At 53.0% G+C, this 19,109-nt stretch overlaps 1 protein-coding gene across 1 annotated transcript; it reads right to left on the reverse strand.

The window, feature by feature from the left end:
* Positions 1–8,750: 8,750 nt before the first annotated feature.
* On the reverse strand, positions 8,751–13,001 carry DMP1 (dentin matrix acidic phosphoprotein 1; the record flags this gene model as incomplete). The annotated part of the gene is given in 8 exon segments (XM_082482461.1): positions 8,751–10,049; positions 10,208–10,453; positions 10,941–10,988; positions 11,089–11,162; positions 12,034–12,120; positions 12,123–12,150; positions 12,154–12,533; positions 12,953–13,001. Coding segments are annotated over 8 exon segments (2,211 nt in total).
* Between the last annotated feature and the right edge of the window lie 6,108 nt (positions 13,002–19,109).

The raw sequence follows: 19,109 nt of genomic DNA on the forward strand, positions 1-19,109 counted from the left end.
GTGCGCCAGAAAACCCCCAAACTTCAACGCCGGCAGATTTGGTGCACAAACATAGCACCCCGCGCCGCTGCCAAACCCGGGGAGGTTTGCACTGCACTGCTTAATTGAGGGTCTGGCCTCAGAGGAACGGCCGAGAGGCCGGAGGGTATAATAACACTCTGGGTTTAATTTAAAATAAATATTGGGAAATCTGTTCTCGGGGGGTGCCTACCTCCCTTTTTGGGAAATTCTGTCACTGTTTTTTCAAGAGGACAAAAAAGACTAACCTCAAAGGCCCGGCTCCACAGTCACTCGGGCACAGCCATTAGACAAAAAAAAGGCTAAATCCAAACAAGTCCCTCTCCAGGCAGCCTGCAGAGGTGAAACAGGCCTTGGGAAGGGCAAGGAAAGAAAAGGGGACTCGGATACAGGTGTTGCCAGTGCCCCTTTGAGAGCCGTTTCTGCCACAGTGGTGCTATAAAATGCACGTCGGCTTCATTTCTTGTGCCTCCCAAACCACACAGACCCACGCAGGGGCCAGCCCAGCCCCCTCCTCTGTATTCTCCTATTCCCCAGCTGAAATCTGGCAGCTCTGTACATGTCCCCAGCAAAGAAGAATAACTCCCTGGGGCAAAAAAAATGCAAAAAAACCCCACCCTCATGGACACCCAAAGCTCAGTGGGGACCTTGGTGGCAGGGTACGGCCAGTGGTCGGAGCTCACCTCTCCTGCCCCGCGTCTGATGGCAGGGGATGGGGGCACATGGATGCTGCTGCTGCTGCCGCCCTCCAGCACCCACATCTGCAGGGGCATCCTTTCTCCTGTCCCTATATTTATCATTTCCTGCTGGGATTTCAGCCTCCCAGCTCTCCAGTGCACCTCTGCTTCCTCTTTCCCAGATTTTTCTTGCTCAAGTCCCCTTGCCAGTCCTGCATGTGCCCACACTGGAGCAGCTCAGCGGAACGACCCCTCACCAAACACAGCTTTGTTTTCCACAGCGGCAAGGAGAATTGCAAATCCCACATGACGCCTTCAACCCTACAACCATCAGAGAGGGAGCAGCGGAGCTGGAAAATGCACGTGTTCAAGCAGGTCGATGACGCGCAGGTTAGCCAGTGAAAAAACTATGGTTATTTAGGGCAGAAAAATCCACTTTGCAGTGAAAGACCTGAACACTCATGTTTCTGCTGAAAACCAAGGACTGTGTTTGCTGAAAGCCTCACCCACATCCAGGGGAGCCCAGTTTGAGTCTGAATGTGATTGGGAAGCAAAGGACTTCCAGTTAACCGAATTCACAGGTTAGAACCAGTAAGACAAAGCTTTTTTTGTTGTTGTCGTTATTTTGTCATCTTGCTCATCACCACCTCAACAGGTACATCGTGGGAAGTTGCTAACTGCTGACCAGACACCACGCACATCACATGCTTTTGGGGAGGGAGAGGTCCTTTGCAGCCCCCCGGGGGTCCGGCAGCCCTGGCAGCAAGCCGGGCCGCCTGCCCACCATGCAAACCCCGGGGGCTGCAGGACGCAGCTGCGCCTGCCCCATGGGCTTCAAAGCCGTTGTGTCACTGTGAAGAGCCATAATTACAAGGGAGGCCTGGAGCTGGCCGTGGCTTTCAGCTGGCGCCTCAGGCCAGGAAAACCCACACACAGTAGGGGGGGAAAAAAAAAAGAAAGAAAAAGAAAAAAAAAAGAAAGAAAGAAAAAAGTAATGCAATTTTCCAATGCCAACACAGCAGCCATCAATGAAGAGAGCATCGTGAGGAGAGAGAAGAGAGCATCTCGTGAGGCTCAGATGGCTGGAGGGGCTGCCCTGCTGCACGATGACGCGGGAGGCACAGGGCAGAGACAGTCCTGCTTCCCATTGCCCCACGCCGTCACAGGCTACCCTGTGCAGGAGAGCAGCGAGCATGTGCCCAGCTTTGAGCTTAAATTTCATCAGGGCTGGGGAACAGAGAGTGCTGGTGGGAGGCGATTCTTAATGTAATTAAAGGGCTGCTGCTCCAGGCTGCTTAAAAAAAGAAAACTGACTATAAAAACACATATTTCACCCAAGATCCCTAAAAAGCACCAGGATAATTAATGTGTGCTGAAGTGCCTTGCGCGGCCAGCACCTATCTTTAGCTCCTGGGCCAGGGAGCGGGTGCTGCCTGGGCAAGCCACCGGCATCAGCAACCTCACAGCACCATGCAGGGAGACCAGCAGGGAAGCTGGCCAAACACATCCAAAATGTTTCCATGTAATATAATAATAAATATTTTTTTTTAAAGCAGGGTTGGAGCATTGGTGTCTTAATGCTTTTGCAACACCTCTGGCTTTCCAAGGCAGCAGGGCTGGGAGAGATCACCCGTCTGCCAAAAAGCAGCATTTGGTATCCATTTTTAAAAGTAATCGCAGGATCTGACAGCTTCATGAAAATAATCTCACCTTTGTAGATAAACAGCTGGAAACAAAACATGGAACAGCTCTCCTGCCTCCAGGGGATGTGCCAACAGGTGAGAGCAGCAAAACCCCATTTTTCGGGAGCACGTTGAGGGGATGAGGCAGCACGCAGCCCACGTGTGCAAATGCAATGGTTTCCCTCCTGCACTCTCATCAGTATTTTAATGTGTATAGTTATGCTGCTGTGTTGCTCATTACATGCTTCGGTGGGTGAGCTGAGGGCATCGCTGCCTTCGCACAGTTGATGATGAATCCCCCCGGGCAGCTGCTGCAGCACCCAAGCCCCGCTGCCGGTCCCGTCACCCGGTGCTGGTGGCCTTTGCACCAGCCACTTGGCACCAGCTTTGTGCTGCACCAGGGTGGGCTTGTACCCGGCACGGCCTGGCAAGGGCACCGCGTACGGCTTTGATGTAGTTGCTCCAGCCCGCAGAGACCTCATGGTCAGAGCGTCCCCGTCTGGCACAGGCTGACATGGGCTCCCGTGTCCAAATTTAATTATTATTTTTGCAGGGCGGTGAATGAGCGGAGCAGCGTGCTCCCGTCCTGCCTAGGTCTGCCGCGGGGCTGAGGCTGTGGTCGGGCCTGCACCGTCCTATTTCCACACCCTGGAGCTATTCTGGAAGGAAACCTCAGGGCCAAAATTAAATAAAGAAACAAAACCAGAAGGACACTTGGAGCATGGTGGGGAGAGGCCAAGGTGCTGCTGCCGCCAGGGAGAGGGGCACCCCTGCCATGCTGCACCATGGCCAGGCCACCTCCGAAATGTGCGTGGGGGTCACTCGAGATAGAGCTTGCCCCAGCTCCCACCTCTCCCCATGTTCTGTCAGGGACAGGAACATGCGTGCCATGGCCGTGAACTGGGGAGCCAAGCGATGAGCAAGGAGGGGGTGCACCAGCACAAGAATAAGGGATCCCTTGCTCATCCCTCTCACCTCTCATGGCACAAACCCAAATGCAAACCAATATCTGCTGGGCACACAGCCTGTGGTTTTTTTTTTGTTTGTTTGGTTGGTTGGTTTTTTTTGCAAGCAGTCAATTTTAGAATAAAAGCGGGAAGGGAGAGCACCTAAAATGCACCATGTTATCAACTTCAGTTATCAGTACACAACCTTTATATATTGGCCCTCTGCAACTAAGCATTTCATAAGATTTTCCTTTTTCTCTGAGGCAGGAAACCAGGTAAAGGACATAAATTCTATTTACGCAAAACGTGGGCCACGAGAAGCTGTGTAACGTGAGCACTTTGAGGCAGCCTGAACTCTGGGGAACAGAAACCCAGCAAATCACTGAGGCAAGGTCACAGCATTATCACAAATTCCAGCACTTGCCACCACCCAGGTCCTCACGTGTTTGAGCAATATCTCTATATCATATTTCTTCTGCTTTTTGCCTTTTTTTTTTTTTTTTTTTTTTTTTTTTTTAGGAGGAAGAAACTGCACACCAGCTTGCACAAGTTACCAGGAGTGGTCCCACCACCAGTCTGCTGCCTCCATCCACGTGTGAGAGCCCTCACGGCCACACGACAGAAACAGGAGTAAAAAAAAAAAATCAAATAAACCCCAAAAGAGGGCCCATTTTTAGGAGGAGAACAGGCAGAGAGCCCTGGTTCATTGCAGAGGTAGCCAACGACAACCTGCTCACCCAGCTCAGGAATTGAGCTCTCTGCCGAAGTCAAATTAGTGTCCCTGGACAGTCAGATATCTGGATGGCATGGAAGAACGTTGCTCCCTGTGCCACGCTGGTGATGGCTGCCTACCTCCCCACCACTGCACGCCCTGCTTGAACCTGCAAAAAACCCTGTGGTTGGGATTAAAAAGTTGCCATTTGCAGCAGAGGCAGAGTGCTGCGTGTGTCATTAAGAACTGCTGCACTTGCACTGGTTATTTGTATGGCAGGAGTTGCACAACACTTGTGTATGCATCCATATACACACAGATAAGTACATGTCTGTTGCAGTAAGTACCTTAACACTCAGGCACTCATTTTGTTTTTGAAAAAAGAAGGCTTTGAAAGTTTTCATGCTATAATGAACCTACTTTTTGTTCTGCAGGTGAAACAGCATCAGATCTGGGACAGGAGAGGGCAGGTGCTGCCTCCATTCCTCAGTCGCAGGTTCAGCTCCTGTTTTCAGAAACCTGATGCCTTCTGCTAAAACAAAACACAAACTCTTTGTAGCTTTGTATTTCAGGGTGTGAAAACAAAAAACCCTGAACTGCAAACCACTTGCTCACTCTTGCAGCTTTAAGGTGTCCATAGCGAGTTTGGGGGTCCAGTACAGGTGGATGTTAACGCACTTTACGTGGTGCCCAACTCCTTGGGGCAGTGCTGGTGGGATCACAAAACTCCCAGGACACAGCTGAGCTGGGGAGAGGAAAGTTATTTGCCATTGAAGTGCATGGCAGTAAAGGGGGCTGGAAGAAAATTTTCCTTAGAGCATTCAAAAGGTTTGTAATATTTGGCGGTTTCACTGATGTCAGAGGCTGTTTTCCCATGGCTAAAATGTTTCTTTTGTTCAGATTGACGGCAGCGGCAATTCCGTCACAGGTTTTTCCTCCACGCTGAAAAAGGCAGAGAAGCACAATCAAACTCTCCCAGCCTCACCACGCACTTGGCAAGCAGCGATTCCCGTCACTGAAATCCATCACGGAGGGCACAGAAGAGACAATCCCATCGGATTGCTTCTTCCACAGATATTGCCATTTTGATAAAGACAAACAGGGGCCAAAGAGAAGCCCTGCAGCCAGCTGTGGCACTCAGCCCACCATGGGAAGCCCAGGGCGCTTGGCTGTGCTGCCAAAAAAGACACTGCTGGATGGAGGACCCGTGCTCTGCCCATTGTGAGAGTTTCTGTTTCTCCCACCAAAGCCAGGAAAATAAGGGAGTTGAATAAATGCAGTTTGCATGCCATGGCCACCTCAAGTCCAGCTGCTGCAGCCAGCCTCGGCACTGTTGCCTCCCACCGCTTTGGCCACACCAGCTACTTCTTAAAAATAGATTTTTTTCTTCTTGGAAAGGACAAAAAAATAAACAAGAAACCCTTCTTTTAAGATGATGCAGACTCATGTTTTCACAAACCCAGATGCGACCAAAAATATCTGCTTTAAACCCCAGTGCTGATTCCTGGGGGCCACCCCCAATGTACAAAAAATGCCATGCGGGTGGATAAGAAAAATGCATACATTGACGTGGACATTTTATATCCTTGTGTAACCCACTGGGCAAGCCAGCCCTTACAACTTCATCACACAATCAGCCCGAAATGGGATGCAGGAACACCTCCAGTGACGGCAGAGCCAGTGGCCAACCTTCCCAGCTGCTTTTCCCGCTTCCCCAACAGCAGTGAGCAGGAGCACTCCCCTCGGATGCTCACTGTGCACAGGCACGTGCTGTGAAAACCGAACACATGGGCTGCTGCTAAAAATGCCTTAAAATCCTCAAAGTGAGCATCTTTTGGCCGTGCTGTCTCTGGCCATCCAAAACCTCACCCCATGAAGCACTGCCCACCACCAAATCCCTCCAGATGGCAAGCGGGGTGGCCCCACTTGCACAGGGATGAGCAGCATTTGATGGGGACAACCCAATTACCACTAGTGACCCCAAAAACCTGCCCATCCTCACAGATATGTGCTGCCAGGTGCTGGGCACGTCCCTGCATGGGGCCAACATGAACGGCTCCCTCTCTGTGGCCAGGCAGGAGGTTTCCCCAGCGAAGGGCTGTTTGCCCCCCATGCATGTTGCCCAGGAGGGACAGTCCCGTGGGAAGCCATCCCGGCAGGACTGGCAGGCAGGAGCCAGCTCTGGCAGCAACTTCCTGGCCTTTGGGGAGCAGCCAGTCAGTGGGAGGCAAATTTTGGGTCTTGCTGGCGGGGACGTGCATGCAAACGCAGCACGTCCCTGGGAAGGCACGCGACGGGGATCCACGTGCAGGGGGAGCGCAGCCGGCTGCTCCTCCAGCACAGGGTGCAGCAGGGTGCTGCGTGCCCTGTTTGCAAGGCACACACCCCTCCTACTGAAACGAAAGCCAAGTCAACTCAGTTTCTCCTCTCCGTGCACGAAACAAGAGGAGGACGAGCGCTCACCGTCCCCTTCCCCAGTTGTGCTGTGCTGCTCGCCCCAGCGCCACTCACTCAAGGGTGAGGACGGACAGAGAGTCTACGCACAAACTGCACGAAGGAGCCAGTTTCAGCCCACCCTCACTGCAGAGCTGCGGGGCACCCCTCTCTTCCCTGAAGGGACCCGGGAAAAAAAACCTCCCGGTCCCCATCCCCACCAATTGTCCCCACGCCAACACAACCTCTGATGGCCCCAGGGATGTGACCCAGCCTGGCGGCAGAGCCGGCACCCGAACATTGCCGCTGCCGGAGCGGCAGCACCACTTGCTGGAGACAGGAGAGTTCACAGCCACGCTGAGGAGCCAGCAAACACATCATTGCTACAATTTTAAACCAAAGCGACAGCCCTTTTTGCACCTCTGGGCTGCAGCCAAACCCATGCTTGCTGTCTCTCACCCCAGCGACAGGGCTGTGCCGCCAGCATTTTGGTACCCACAACCCTGACAGGTATCATCACCGTCACAGCATCCCCAGCTCCTCACGCAGCTAATGCAAGGGGTCCAAGAAATAAGGGGCAAGTCACAGCAGAGGTATTCACTGTGAAGTGGGGACCAGTGGGGCAGAGGAGGCAGGGTCAGGAGATAGGCTCACTCCCAGGGCAGTGGCACGGGGAATCTGCGCTTTCCAGAGCTGATCTCATACAGAAGTAGAAAAAGCTTACACAGGGTGGAAATTAAAACACAAATTCCACTAAAACCAGGAGCTGTTCAGCTCCCAGCTTTTGTAGCGATGGAAAGAGTCTACAAATTAAGTGCAGTTTTGCCATAAGTAGTAAAAAGTTATTTCATTTCTTTACTGGTTCTTGAATTTGGTATTGCAATGCCCAGCAGCGACCCCGCTGACCCAAGGCGGCTGAAAGGCATGCACCCACTCACACTGACACCTTGGAGACTGTCCGCTGCAGAGCCACAACTCCATGCTGTAAAACTGTGCAGCTACACAGCAGCCCACAGCTTCCTCCGTCGGCATCAATACCCATGCTGTACAGCTTGTCATACAAACGTGAACAAGTAAGAAGGGCCTGGATGGGATTTTAAGCAAATAATGTGCTGTTTACTCACTTGCTGGTAGGAGAAAAAAAATAAAAGGCACACTGAGTAAAACAGGCTTTACCCATGATCTACCAGCCCATGATAACCCCTTTTACCCTGCTCACCTGTGTCTCTGCTGCAGGAAACCTGGTGCCAGGGGCCACATCATGGGCACCCAGAGCCAGCGATCCAGGAGAACCCCCCCATGTCCCGAAGCATCTCCTTCTCAGGAAGAACAGAACAACCCCTTCTTACATTGCAGCAGGTGATGGCTATAATATATCAAAGCCCCAGGTCCAGCATGTTGGGATCGTTAGCCAGCTTTTCCACCCTACTTAGAGGCAGGGGTGAGCCTTGGGGTACCTGGAAAGAGGGGGGTGGGAACACCCCTCAGCCTCTGCTTTACCCCTCACCCAAGCGTGCTGTGGCTTCCCATGCTGCTTGCCCTTTGCTTCCCTGATGGCTCCAGTATGACCCCAAATTGCAGCACCTGACTCCCCTGGGAAGGAAAACCAGCAACACCTCAAAATCACATCACTGACTGTGGAGTTTGATGGTTTTAATGGTAATTAAAGAAATCAACAGGGTACATTTCAGCTTTGAAATACAAGTCCAAAAACGATACAATATAATGCTTTCTGTACATTTCTTACAAAATATTACATACAGCCTGTACTGAAGTGATACTTCACATACCGCTGAGCCCACGCGCAGCGTGTGCACACCAGTTGCAGCTTCTCCTTCTTATGTGCAGGACGTGGAGCTAATGGAAAGCTCCTGTGTGAGTCTGGGCAGATGCTTTTAGGGCAGTGGTAGGTAAATACAAGGGCTGAACACAGGGACCTTTCTGCCCAGCATGCCCAGGCACAGCTCCCAGAGTGCCAAGCCGCCACTGTGCCCTTGTGGCAAGCGGGCGGCATCACCCTGCTGGCACCCACAGCTCTCAGCTGCTCTCTGGTTTGGTATAGGAAATGCCTTTTCTTGCTGCGGTTTGGCGTTTTCCCTGTATCTGGCATCACCTCCCACTTCATGCCCCGTGTAGCGTGCCAAGGTCGAGTCCTGGCTAACTCGCCTCCATTTTTTCCCCAGCATCTTCTCAGGAAGAAGTTAGCCAGACTATATTGCAAATAAATTAAACCCCTCCTCCCCCTGTACCCCCCAGCACCGATGAAGCTGTGAGGCATGCGTCAGTACCCGTCCTGGCAGTCATTGTCATCGTAGTCAGCAGCAGGCTTGTTGCGGTAGGCGCCCGGCCGCCGTTTGCGGCTCCCGCTCTCCAGGCTCTGCAGTGAGCTGTCGTCCCCGTGGCTGCTGGACTCACGGGTGGCATCCTCCTGGGAGTGGCTCTCATCATCATCATCGTCCTCCAGGGACTCGCTGTTGTTGCTCTCTGTGGATCTGCTGTCCTCGCCTGCATTGTTCTCTTGGCTGCCGTCATCTTCCGGGGATGCACTCTGGCTCTCGGCTGATGTGCTTGGCACGTCCCCATCAGGGTTGGAGTCATTCTCATCCTCCTTTGACTCCTCCACAGTGTCCTCTGAGGACTGGCTCTGGTTGCCATCATCTTCCCCAGACTTGCTCTGGTCACCCTCGTCTTCCCCAGACTCGCTGTCGGGTGCAGAAGGAGCACTCCTGTCCTCGGCAGACTCCTGATCCTCCTGCCCTTCCTGGGACTGGCTGCTGCTGCGCTCACTAGATGTGCTCACCACCTCCTGGGAGATGTCCTCTGGGGACTCCCCCGGCTTTTCATCTGACTGGTCAGTGGTGCCCTCCCTGGACTCGCTGCCCTCTCCCTCCCTGGAGGGGCTGTCCTCCCCATCCACATCCTCCTCGGAGCGGCTGACGCTGTTTTCTTCTGACTGGCTGGCGACAGGCTCTTCTGACTGACTGTTGTCCTCCGTGGATGGGCTGTCTTCTCCTGAGTCAGCGTCCTCCACCTCTGGGGACCTGCTGTCGTCCTCCTCCCAGCGGTGGGAGCCAGCCCCCCGGCCACTCTCTCGGCTGCTCCCTGGGGCGCGGCGGCCAGCACGGCGCCCCTTGTAGCTGCTGCCCGGGTTGTCGAAGACAGAGGGATCATCGCCCTGCATGGCTTCATCCTCAAAGTCATAGCTCTCCTCCTCCTGGCTGCTGCTGCTGCCCCCTCCCCACCTGTAGGTCTGCTCGTACCGGCTGCCGAGGTAGTTCCTGTACTGCCAGTGGTCCGCCCCAATGCTCTCGCTGCTGCTGCTGCTGCTGCTGTCGGCATGCCCTCCACCAGCCCCGGTGTCCCCACGGCCAGCGTCGTGGCTGTGTTCACCTGCCTTGTCAGCACCAGCTGCGTAAGTAGGACCTTCGCCCCCCTCCTCTTCCCCGTTCTCATCAAAGGTATCATCCCCACTGTCGTCTTCCTCATCCAGGAGCCCGCCGGCATGGGAGGGAAACCCATTGATGCCAGTGCTGTGGTGCTCTCCGTTGTCACCATCATCAGCATTGTGTGCATCTTCCTCCTATGGATGTGACAAATGGAGACAAATGCAAAGCTTGCAGGTCACAGGTGCTATCGGCACTGCTCGCTGCGCAGGCCAAGCGCTGCCCTGGCCAACACCAGATTTGGGGCTAAATGCGCTTTCCTGGCAGATCAAAACACCCCTCTCCACTCACTCACCAGGAAACCAAGGCTGTTCCCACCCAGGGCACTCGTGTCCTTGTGGTCCACCTGGTTCAGGTGCTGAGCCTCCCCAACTCTGCCTCCCTTGTCTCGGTCACTCAGCTCCTCACCCACGGCGTTCCCACCCGCTGGGTCCCTGGCAAGGGCATTGTCCCCCCTCTCCGCACTGGCAGGAGGATGTCTGCCATCTCCACCACCCGGGAGGTTGCCCAGCTTGCTGATGTAATCTTCGCTTCCTGTGTCCTGGAGGCAAAACGTGACATGGTGCTTTGGTTTATTAAACACCACTGCATGTCCACTGCTACTGCTGCAGGATGATATATTGCTCCTAAGCCACGTGAGTGCTCAAGCCTTTTCTATTGCTCGCACCTCAGCCCCTCAGTTGTTTTTGCTGATGCCAAAAAAAAAAAAAAAGCAGCCCCCAACAAAAAGGCAGCCCAGAAAAGCCCAAACTGTGATGGTTCAGAGCACAGAAACACCTTTTTCAAGACCAACACAGCAGAACGCATCAGGTGAATTGGGAACATGCACAGGAAGGCAAGGCGAAATGAGATGAAACCAACGCAGCTTGAAAAGACTCAGTAGACAGGCAAAGCTCAAAGACCCGCAGAAGCAGCAGCTCTTTCCCCAGGTGCCAGGTCCAAGGATGCCTGCCCAGGGATGGCTCCCTGTCCCAGACTTGCTCCATGAACATCTACCACCTGTGGGATTGGGACACCCCCCAGCTTACCTCCTGCTGGATGCTGCGGCGGGGGCGGATGGGCTCGCGGCCGGGCACCTAAACACAGCCAGGAGACATCTAATCAGTGATCGGTGCACCTTGGCAGGGTGAAACCACCGGGGTTTGGGGTTTGAGTAGCTGTGCAGTGGGTACTTACCGGGTGAGCACAGGCTACGGCCCAGAGGAGCAGCACCAGGAACGCAGCCCTCATGTCGGTTGTGGTCCCTGCGGCTGCAACAGGGAGCAAAGTATTTGCACACTAGAGTAAAGCATTTGCACATGCCCCTGGCTGTAACTTGGCCTCACAAAGCCCTTCCAACAGATACAGCCTTGCCATCCCAGCACATGGTGCTCAGCCTGGCACGCCATCAAACAAGCCAAGGATTTGTCCTCGTGCCACCTCCTGGCATCTCCTGTGCAGGAACCTCCCTTTAGTTTGGGATTTGAAATACCTGGCAGTGTTCTTTCAGATTTTTTGTCTGAGCATCATTAAAGAGTGGGAAAGCTCCTCTGAATTCCCTATTCCCACGGTAACGTCACCTGCCACCCAGTCAGTCTCGGTGGCCGTGATGGGAGCTGGCACGGCAGATGAGCAGCACCGTGAGACTGTGGGCTGCAAAGCTGTGCTTTCCACCCGGTGTGGACCCCACAGCCCCATAAAACCACCTGCTACCCCAAAGTGGAGCACCCCAGTAAGATAACCCTGCAGAGAATTATATCCCCAGAGGCTGCTGGGTCAGTCTGGCATCCCAGCGGCTCTGCTGCTTACGCAGGCAGGTAAAGCAGCAGGGGGGTTTCCTTCAGCTCTGCTCTCATTTTCCAGGTCCCTTAAGCAGCCCCATGTGGCATGCTAACCGCACTGCACATCACCCTGCACCCGAAACACGCTGGGGCACACTAACCGCTCTGCACCCTGCACGCGCTGGAGCAAAGAGCTGCGCTCCTGATTTCTTCCCTTATGAAGCAACACCTCCATCCCAGCTTACAAGTGTCTCCTGCTTTCTACCAAAACTTAAAAAGAAATCTAGGACCCCTGTCCCTAAATGTTGCCATTTTCACCCCAGGCAATGCCAAAGCAACCCAAAGAATCCAAAACATTTACCTTGAGGTGTGGTGCAAGCCGGTGTCTTCTCTGGTGCTTGGGATGGGACGAGCTGGCTGGCTGTGTTGGGATGCCCCAGGTTGTGTGTCCTGGTGTGGCCACACGGGCATTTAACTGCTAGCCGGCGCCAGCCCCGGGCAGGGGGCAGCCAATGGCACTGGCGGGCAGTGCTGCCGTGCATGGAGGTGTCACCGGGAACTGGCCTCCCACGCTTCCTCCGGCCTCCGCTGGGATGCTGGCCCTAAAAAAGCTCCTTGTGGTTGCAGGATGACGAGACGGGCTGGCAGTTAATGACCGACTGCGCTGGCCCTGTGTTTTGACTGCTAAATTTATTCCGTTCACACACTTCCCGCCATGACACACACAAACAACTACAGCGTTGCCCACGCTGAGCACCAGACCCCGTCCTGGGGATGGCATCCTCCTAACTGGTGCACTTGGGAGCAGCGGTTGCCCCGTGCCATGGGCCAGGGTGCCGAAACCCACGTGGGACCATTCCCCTGCTGGGACTCAGCCCTCCCCTGCACCTCGGGGCAGGAGCACAAAGCGCCATGCTAGAAGGAGAGGACGTGCCCATTTCCATGGCCACACACACACACTCTCGCGCAAGGGAGAAAGGAAATACTAAATGGAGGTGCGCAGGGAGGATCCCACCCCCTGCACGGAGGGAGTGTAGCACCCCCAGTGCTTCTTCCAGCTGCTGGCCAGGGATGAAACCTCTGGAAAACACAGGCAACAACACGTGCACATGTGTATGGGCATGTATATGCATGGGCATGTACCTGTAATTATATATATGAATACATACACACGCACCACATATAGCCCAGGGTTTCTCGGTGCAGCATGGATTATCCCCCCCAAACAACCCAGATAGCCCCTGCTTGCTCACAGCTAACAGGAGCGGGAGTTTGCAAACCTCCAGGTGCGCACACCCTGACGCAGCGCAACCGTGGCTCGCTGCCCATGCGGCTTAGGACAGGACCAGCACGCCCCAGCCCTAGACCCGTCTTTTCCCTCTGCCCCAGCCTGGGCGGAAGGAAGGCGACTTCCTTGCCTGGTTTTGGCTACTCCTATGTCCTCCGTGCCCGCAACATCCCTTCTCTGCTAATAAAAACATGCCGCAAGTGCAAATAGGTTGCTTTGAAGCAGGCAATGCATCTCCGCTCTGCAAGCTGGGTTGTCCCCACAGCCAAGCTGTGGACGATGGGCACACGGCCAACAGGGTGAGGGTGTCGGGAGGAGGGCGCCTACGGGTGTTTCGCTGGGGGGAGGTGTAAATGAGGGCATTGATGCTCTGCGAGGAGCGCGTTTGCACGTCCTCCCCCGGTCGGAGGAAATGTTTCTGCTGCCCTGGGTAGAAGAAAGAGGCCTTCAGACAGCAGAGCCCCACTCCGGGGAGCCGCCGTGGCAGGGGAAGCCAGTGAAACATGGTTCACCTTCAGCAGCAAACGGCTCCTGGCCTGCCCGTCTGTAAAGCCCTGGCAAACTAGTCACCGGCAATGGCCTCTTGGTGCAGGGACCCAAATTCCCAGAGGTGGGGGGCACAGCACAGGGGATATGGTGATGGCTGCACGTTTACAGGGATTCACAGGAGATGCTGGTGCTGCAAATGAAGTGACTTAAGGAAACTTGATCAGGGTCGGGATTGAGCCAGGGCTCTGTAAACTGCACGTTATGCAAATTTGCCCAGGATGGATCATCTGCAGACAACAGCATCCGGAAAGCATCCCTCAGTGCTGTGACACCAGCGTGGCTTGACAGAGCATCTTGTGAGACCACACATGCCAGTCTGCTGTTGTGTATGACTGCTTAATTTCATCCTCCAAAATCTGCTGCCTTTTATTAGGGTGACAGAGCACTGGAACAGGCTGCCCAGTGAGGCTGTGGAGTCCCCTTCTCTTAAGATTTTCAAGACCTGCAGGACCTGCAGTCCTGAGTAATGTGCTCTAGGCAATCCTGCTTTGGCAGGGGAGTTGGACTAGATGATCTCTAGAGGTCCCTTCCAACTCTGAAAATTCCGTGATTCCGTGATGACCAGTCAGGGGACCGTGTGCATCTGCCCTGTGAGGACTGTGCATGGACCACACAGGTGCTGAGTGCAGCCAGCATCTTTTCTCTCCTTCCTCCTGCCCCCCATGCAGGGAGACCCCGGTGCCATCCCAGCCCCGCTGCTCTCCCCACAGCTCCTCGGCCTTGAGATGGGCACCCTCAAGCTGCTCGCCCTCGCACACTCACACACCTTCAGCAGATGTTTTCCCTCTTCTTCCCTACCCCACCCCTGCTGCAGATACCGTGGGATGTATTTTCCTCTTGACCTGCAACAAAATTATACCCCTGTCCCCAGCCAGATATGAGTTCACATTCCCAACCTTTTTTAGGCACCTTCAACAATTACCATGTTTTGTTGTTTTGTTTTGTTTTGTTTTTACATCAAACCTGCATTTAACTCAGTCCCCAAAGACCTGGTGCTGCCTCATGTCCAAGCACCGCTGTGGGAGAAGGGGATAAACACCAAGCTGTGTGTACCCAGCTTTTTTATAACACAAGTTATAACCAGAGGTGAGAAATGGACTGAGGGTGGGGGAAATGTCTGTCTAACCAGTGTTTTAAATGTCACTGAGCATTTCCCCAAGTCCTACCCTCCCAAGATGCTTGATCCCTGGAGATGGCTGGGATGGGAAGCAGCAGGGCAAGGTAGATAGGGGAAACCTGGCCAGGCTAAAGCTGACACCCTCAGGCTACCGGGGAGGAGGTGGCTGAGTCAGAGATGAGATGACTGGCAGGGCTGGTAAAAAGATGCAGGAATATCACTTTTCTGTTTGACAAGTTGGGCTGTGCGGTGTTCATGAGAACAGAGAAAACATGAGCACAGACAGTAGGAGGGATGAGAGACACTAAAACCAAGATAGAAGTTGGCACCGCAGAGGCCAAGCTGACGGTGGAGGCACATAACAGCTGCTCTCCTCCTGCAATTGAGACATCTCAGCATTGAAAACTCAAGAAACAGATATTTAAAAAAAAACAACAACACCATTCTATCTTTTTTTTTTCCAGTTCAAGGTATTTTCATAGTATTTATGTTGCTGGTGCACTTCTCTCCTTATTATACCCATGGGTTTTGACAGCAGCATCAAAAGTAAAAGGATCAATGAACAAACTGGAGCAGAAGAGACCAGGATGACAGCAGGGGTCAAGGCACGTGTCCTCGGCCCTTTCACAAACACTCAACACCAACTCCTGCCTTATGCTCAGATCCAAAGCCAAATCCCTTTGCTGAGCGCTTACTGGTGACAGGTGCTACAATGCAGTGCTGCATTTCCAATTGGGAGGAAGAAGGAAAAACCTTGCCTCCTAAATATTCATTTCCCCTATACCGTGCCGTGTTAGCACCAGGAACTACTCAGTGCCCAAGGGATTCATTCCCACACTGCTCCTCTAAAAAAGGGTGCTCAGCCTTGCAAACCAGCCAGGTTCCCACGTCACGACCTGCTTTGCAGGTGGACAGACCGCAGTTGGCGGCTGTGGGTGCAGGGGGGTGGAAGCAGCCTGATTTGGGCTCCTCCACACATGCAAAGGATCTGAGCAAAGGCGTCGTGCCTGTTCCCTGAAGTCTGAGTAAATATTACCTGTGTTTCATAGCATTAATGTGACGCACAATGCAGTAGCTAACGATAACATTTTAGGTGTTACTGATATTTCAACTCCTGCCTGCAGCAAGCCTCAAAGTTACAAACGCTGTGATATACGGCAGATGGAAGTTACCATCGTGTTTTTCACAGCGCAGAGGCGTGCACAAGTTTGGTTTGCTAAGCCTTTAAAATTTGCTATTTCTCCTCTCTAGGAAAAAAAGCCCGTCATAGGAGCCTGCATCCTGCAGCTCTGAATTACAGACTCATGCAGGGCCCCCCTAACACTAGACCCCTGCACGACACCGAAAGCCCTCTCCCCTTGCCCCCCTGACAGCACACAGGGATCATTAACCCACCCTTAGATTCGTAGAATGGTTTAGGTTGGAAGGGACCATAAAGAACATGGAGTTCCACCCCCCCCTGCCATGGGCAGGGACACCTCCCACTAGACCAGGTTGCTCCAAGCCCCATCCAACCTGGCCTTGAACACCTCCAGGGATGGGGCATCCACAGCTTCCCTGGGCAACCTGTTCCAGTGCCTCACCACCCTCACAGTGAAAGATTTCTTCCTGATATCTAATCTAAATCTACCCTCTTTCAGTTTGAAGCCCCTCGTCCTGTATTAGGTGTGCCTACCATGGAGTTTCCTTTACAGCCCAAGAAAAGAAGCACTTTTGAGGCACCAATCATTTGCCCTATTTTATGTACCTATATCAGGCTGAAACGCATCGCAGACAGTTTGACATCTCCGTGACACTGCCAAAGGAAGGCAACCAGCATGCTGATCTTGTCCTACCAACAAGATGCGCTGTGCTCTTTCCCAACACATGTGCAAAGCAAGTTCCTGAAACCTCTCTCCTCACCTCCCATGCCAGCCCTGCACTCCCTTCACTTCCATTTCTAGTATTTTCATACTGCCCTCCTCTGAGCAACGGGCTCCAGGCTCTTTGCAAATGCTTTTCGCTCAGAAGAAAATGCCACGCAGAGTCACTTGTCAAAACCAGACCTGTGTGGCCACCCCTGTCTCTCCTGGAGGCTGCAGGCAGACGGGATGGACAGTAAAGATCCAGCCCTTCAGCCGTGTAGAGAGAAGCCTTTAACTCCCAAAATTAAAAACAACTGTGGGAGTAACAATATGATTACTTCTTCCAGATGCAAGATGTGCCTGCCTAACAGGTGCCAGCTCTATTTCTTTTACAGGAGCCGAAAGTGCTACTTGTAAGTAATTGGGTACGCTCCTGTTGCCAGCTGCTGGTTTTCAGGCACGCTCAACCATCACATGCAGAAGCCCCTTCCCAAATGCCTGCAGCACCTGGGAAGTACAAAGGGAGGCTGCTTAGCCCCTTGCACCTACGTTTTTGGGGACAGGACAAGTCTGGTCCCTCCACAGCCCCCATCCCTCCTCACCACCATCTCCACGCACACGGCTCCAGCCTCTTCTGGGCAGGGGAGACACAAAACAAGCACATCACCCTGACAGCATGTTTGGGTGAAGACTCACAGGTGTTGTACCTGTTCTGTGCTACTTTGCAGTTTGTGCTTCTACCTGTTGCCAGAGCAAAACACGTGGAGCAATAATTGGTATTTGTATTGTGCCCATTGCAGCTGGAAGTCATGGCCGTGCAGGTACTTAGTGCCACCTCTGCCAGATGCATGTGACCAGATTCTCAGGTCATATAAATCTGTATTCATCAGCCAACTTGGCTGAATTCACCAATTCATGGCCTTGACCTCATCAGCTGTGGACCAGGTGCCTAGTTTCTGTCTGGCCACTGTCAGATCTAACACGTCTTCCTGCACACAGGCACTACTGCAGCTTTGTGCCCTCAGTCAAAATAAGGGCAGGGACAGACACCCAGCTCTGCCCCGCATCGGGGACCGCTATTGACACTGCTGGCACGGGCACCAGGCAGCCCCAGTGCGGCTGGGCTGTCAATAGCTCAGCACTGACAGCAGTAATAATAGCGACAGCAATGGGTAATTACGGCTCCTAAAATTTCGTTCAGAGTACAATATCTTCTACAATCATCCCCTGCTCAGAGGTTAGTCCCTTGGGAGGTGGGAGCAATAAGTATTTGTCAGTCACAAGCTGGAAATGGAATGATAACAGAGCCTTAACATGAAAAGCCCTCTCCAGCCATCTCCCTGCGCTCGCCCCCACTCCAACTGGAATTGCAGAGACCTGTGCCAGACACTGGCAAAGCAGCGCAATGTCAGTGCTCTTGGGAAATAAAATACAGCAATGAGCTGGGGCCAGCTTTGCCCTCGCATCAGCTGGCAGCCTGGGGTGACCTGCTCCAAGTTTCAGGTTTGATATCCGGCCAGCTGCACTGCGCATGCCTGTCAAATGTCTAGAAATGTTTCACAGTACTCTGATTTCTTGTTGGAGGGAAAAAAAAAACATCAGAAGGAAATGACTGATTTAAATGATTGTATGAAACGGGGACTGCATGAGAGCAAACGAATGATGCGGAGGCACAGGCTGCCCGGAGTGCAGAGAGGTCAGGACAGGGCTGGCAGCTTGAGGGATGAAGATGGAGAACCAGACCCTCCCCTCCTGGAGGATGGTCAGCACTCCTCTGGTTCCTGTACTGTCATTATGACTCACTTGGTCTAAATTTATCGCTGCTCAGTGTAGCCGGGCAGGAAGCATTACCACCGTCCCCTGGGAGCCAAGAAAAGTTGGATAGACACCGTCAATGCAGCCCTGAGCAAGTGACCAGCAGCTATTGGACTCATACCTCCAAAAGACAGAAGCCAGTTTGTAGCGTTTTCTCCACTATGAGCATCATCCCGTGAAGGTGCTGAGCAGCTGTGAGCTGGGGCAGCCCAGCCTTCTGGGTGCGCAGAGTGCACAACTCCATCGGAGAACAACAGAGGAAGATGGTCTCCATCCCTGACTAACCCTGCGAGTGGAAAGCCTGCCCCATAGTCAAAGCATCACCTCTCGTGACAAGGTCTGCACACTCCTTGCAGATGTGTCCTGCGCCAGCCCCATTGGAATGAGGGTTACCAGACCCTTGGTCTGGCTTGGGATGATAAATCGTATCTCCAAGTTTGCCCAGTTTTCAATGAGCTAAATCCCTGAAATACTTGACCAGAGATGTTCTCCCCCAATGCTGACAACATGCCTTACTCATCTTTTTTTTTAATCTTCAAAATATTAATAACTTTTTTAGAAGTCCAAAATAGAAACAAAACCGAAAACAACAACAAAAAAAGCCACTACTGAAACCCAAACAACCTAAAAAACTCCCCCAAAACAGAGAAGTCTTAACCAATACAGCCATAGAAAATAAAAGCAAAACAGAAGATATTAAATCTCTGGGACAGCAGAAGCACTTTCCAACAGCCAAGAAGACCTATTTCTTTGTATGCAAATTTCCACCTGTGCTTACAAAGTGATTAAACCCTCATTGTTCAAAACCCAACCCAAGCCCAACT

Source organism: Vanellus vanellus (assembly GCF_965231255.1).
Source record: "Vanellus vanellus genome assembly, chromosome: 4".
Lineage (NCBI taxonomy): Eukaryota > Metazoa > Chordata > Aves > Charadriiformes > Charadriidae > Vanellus > Vanellus vanellus.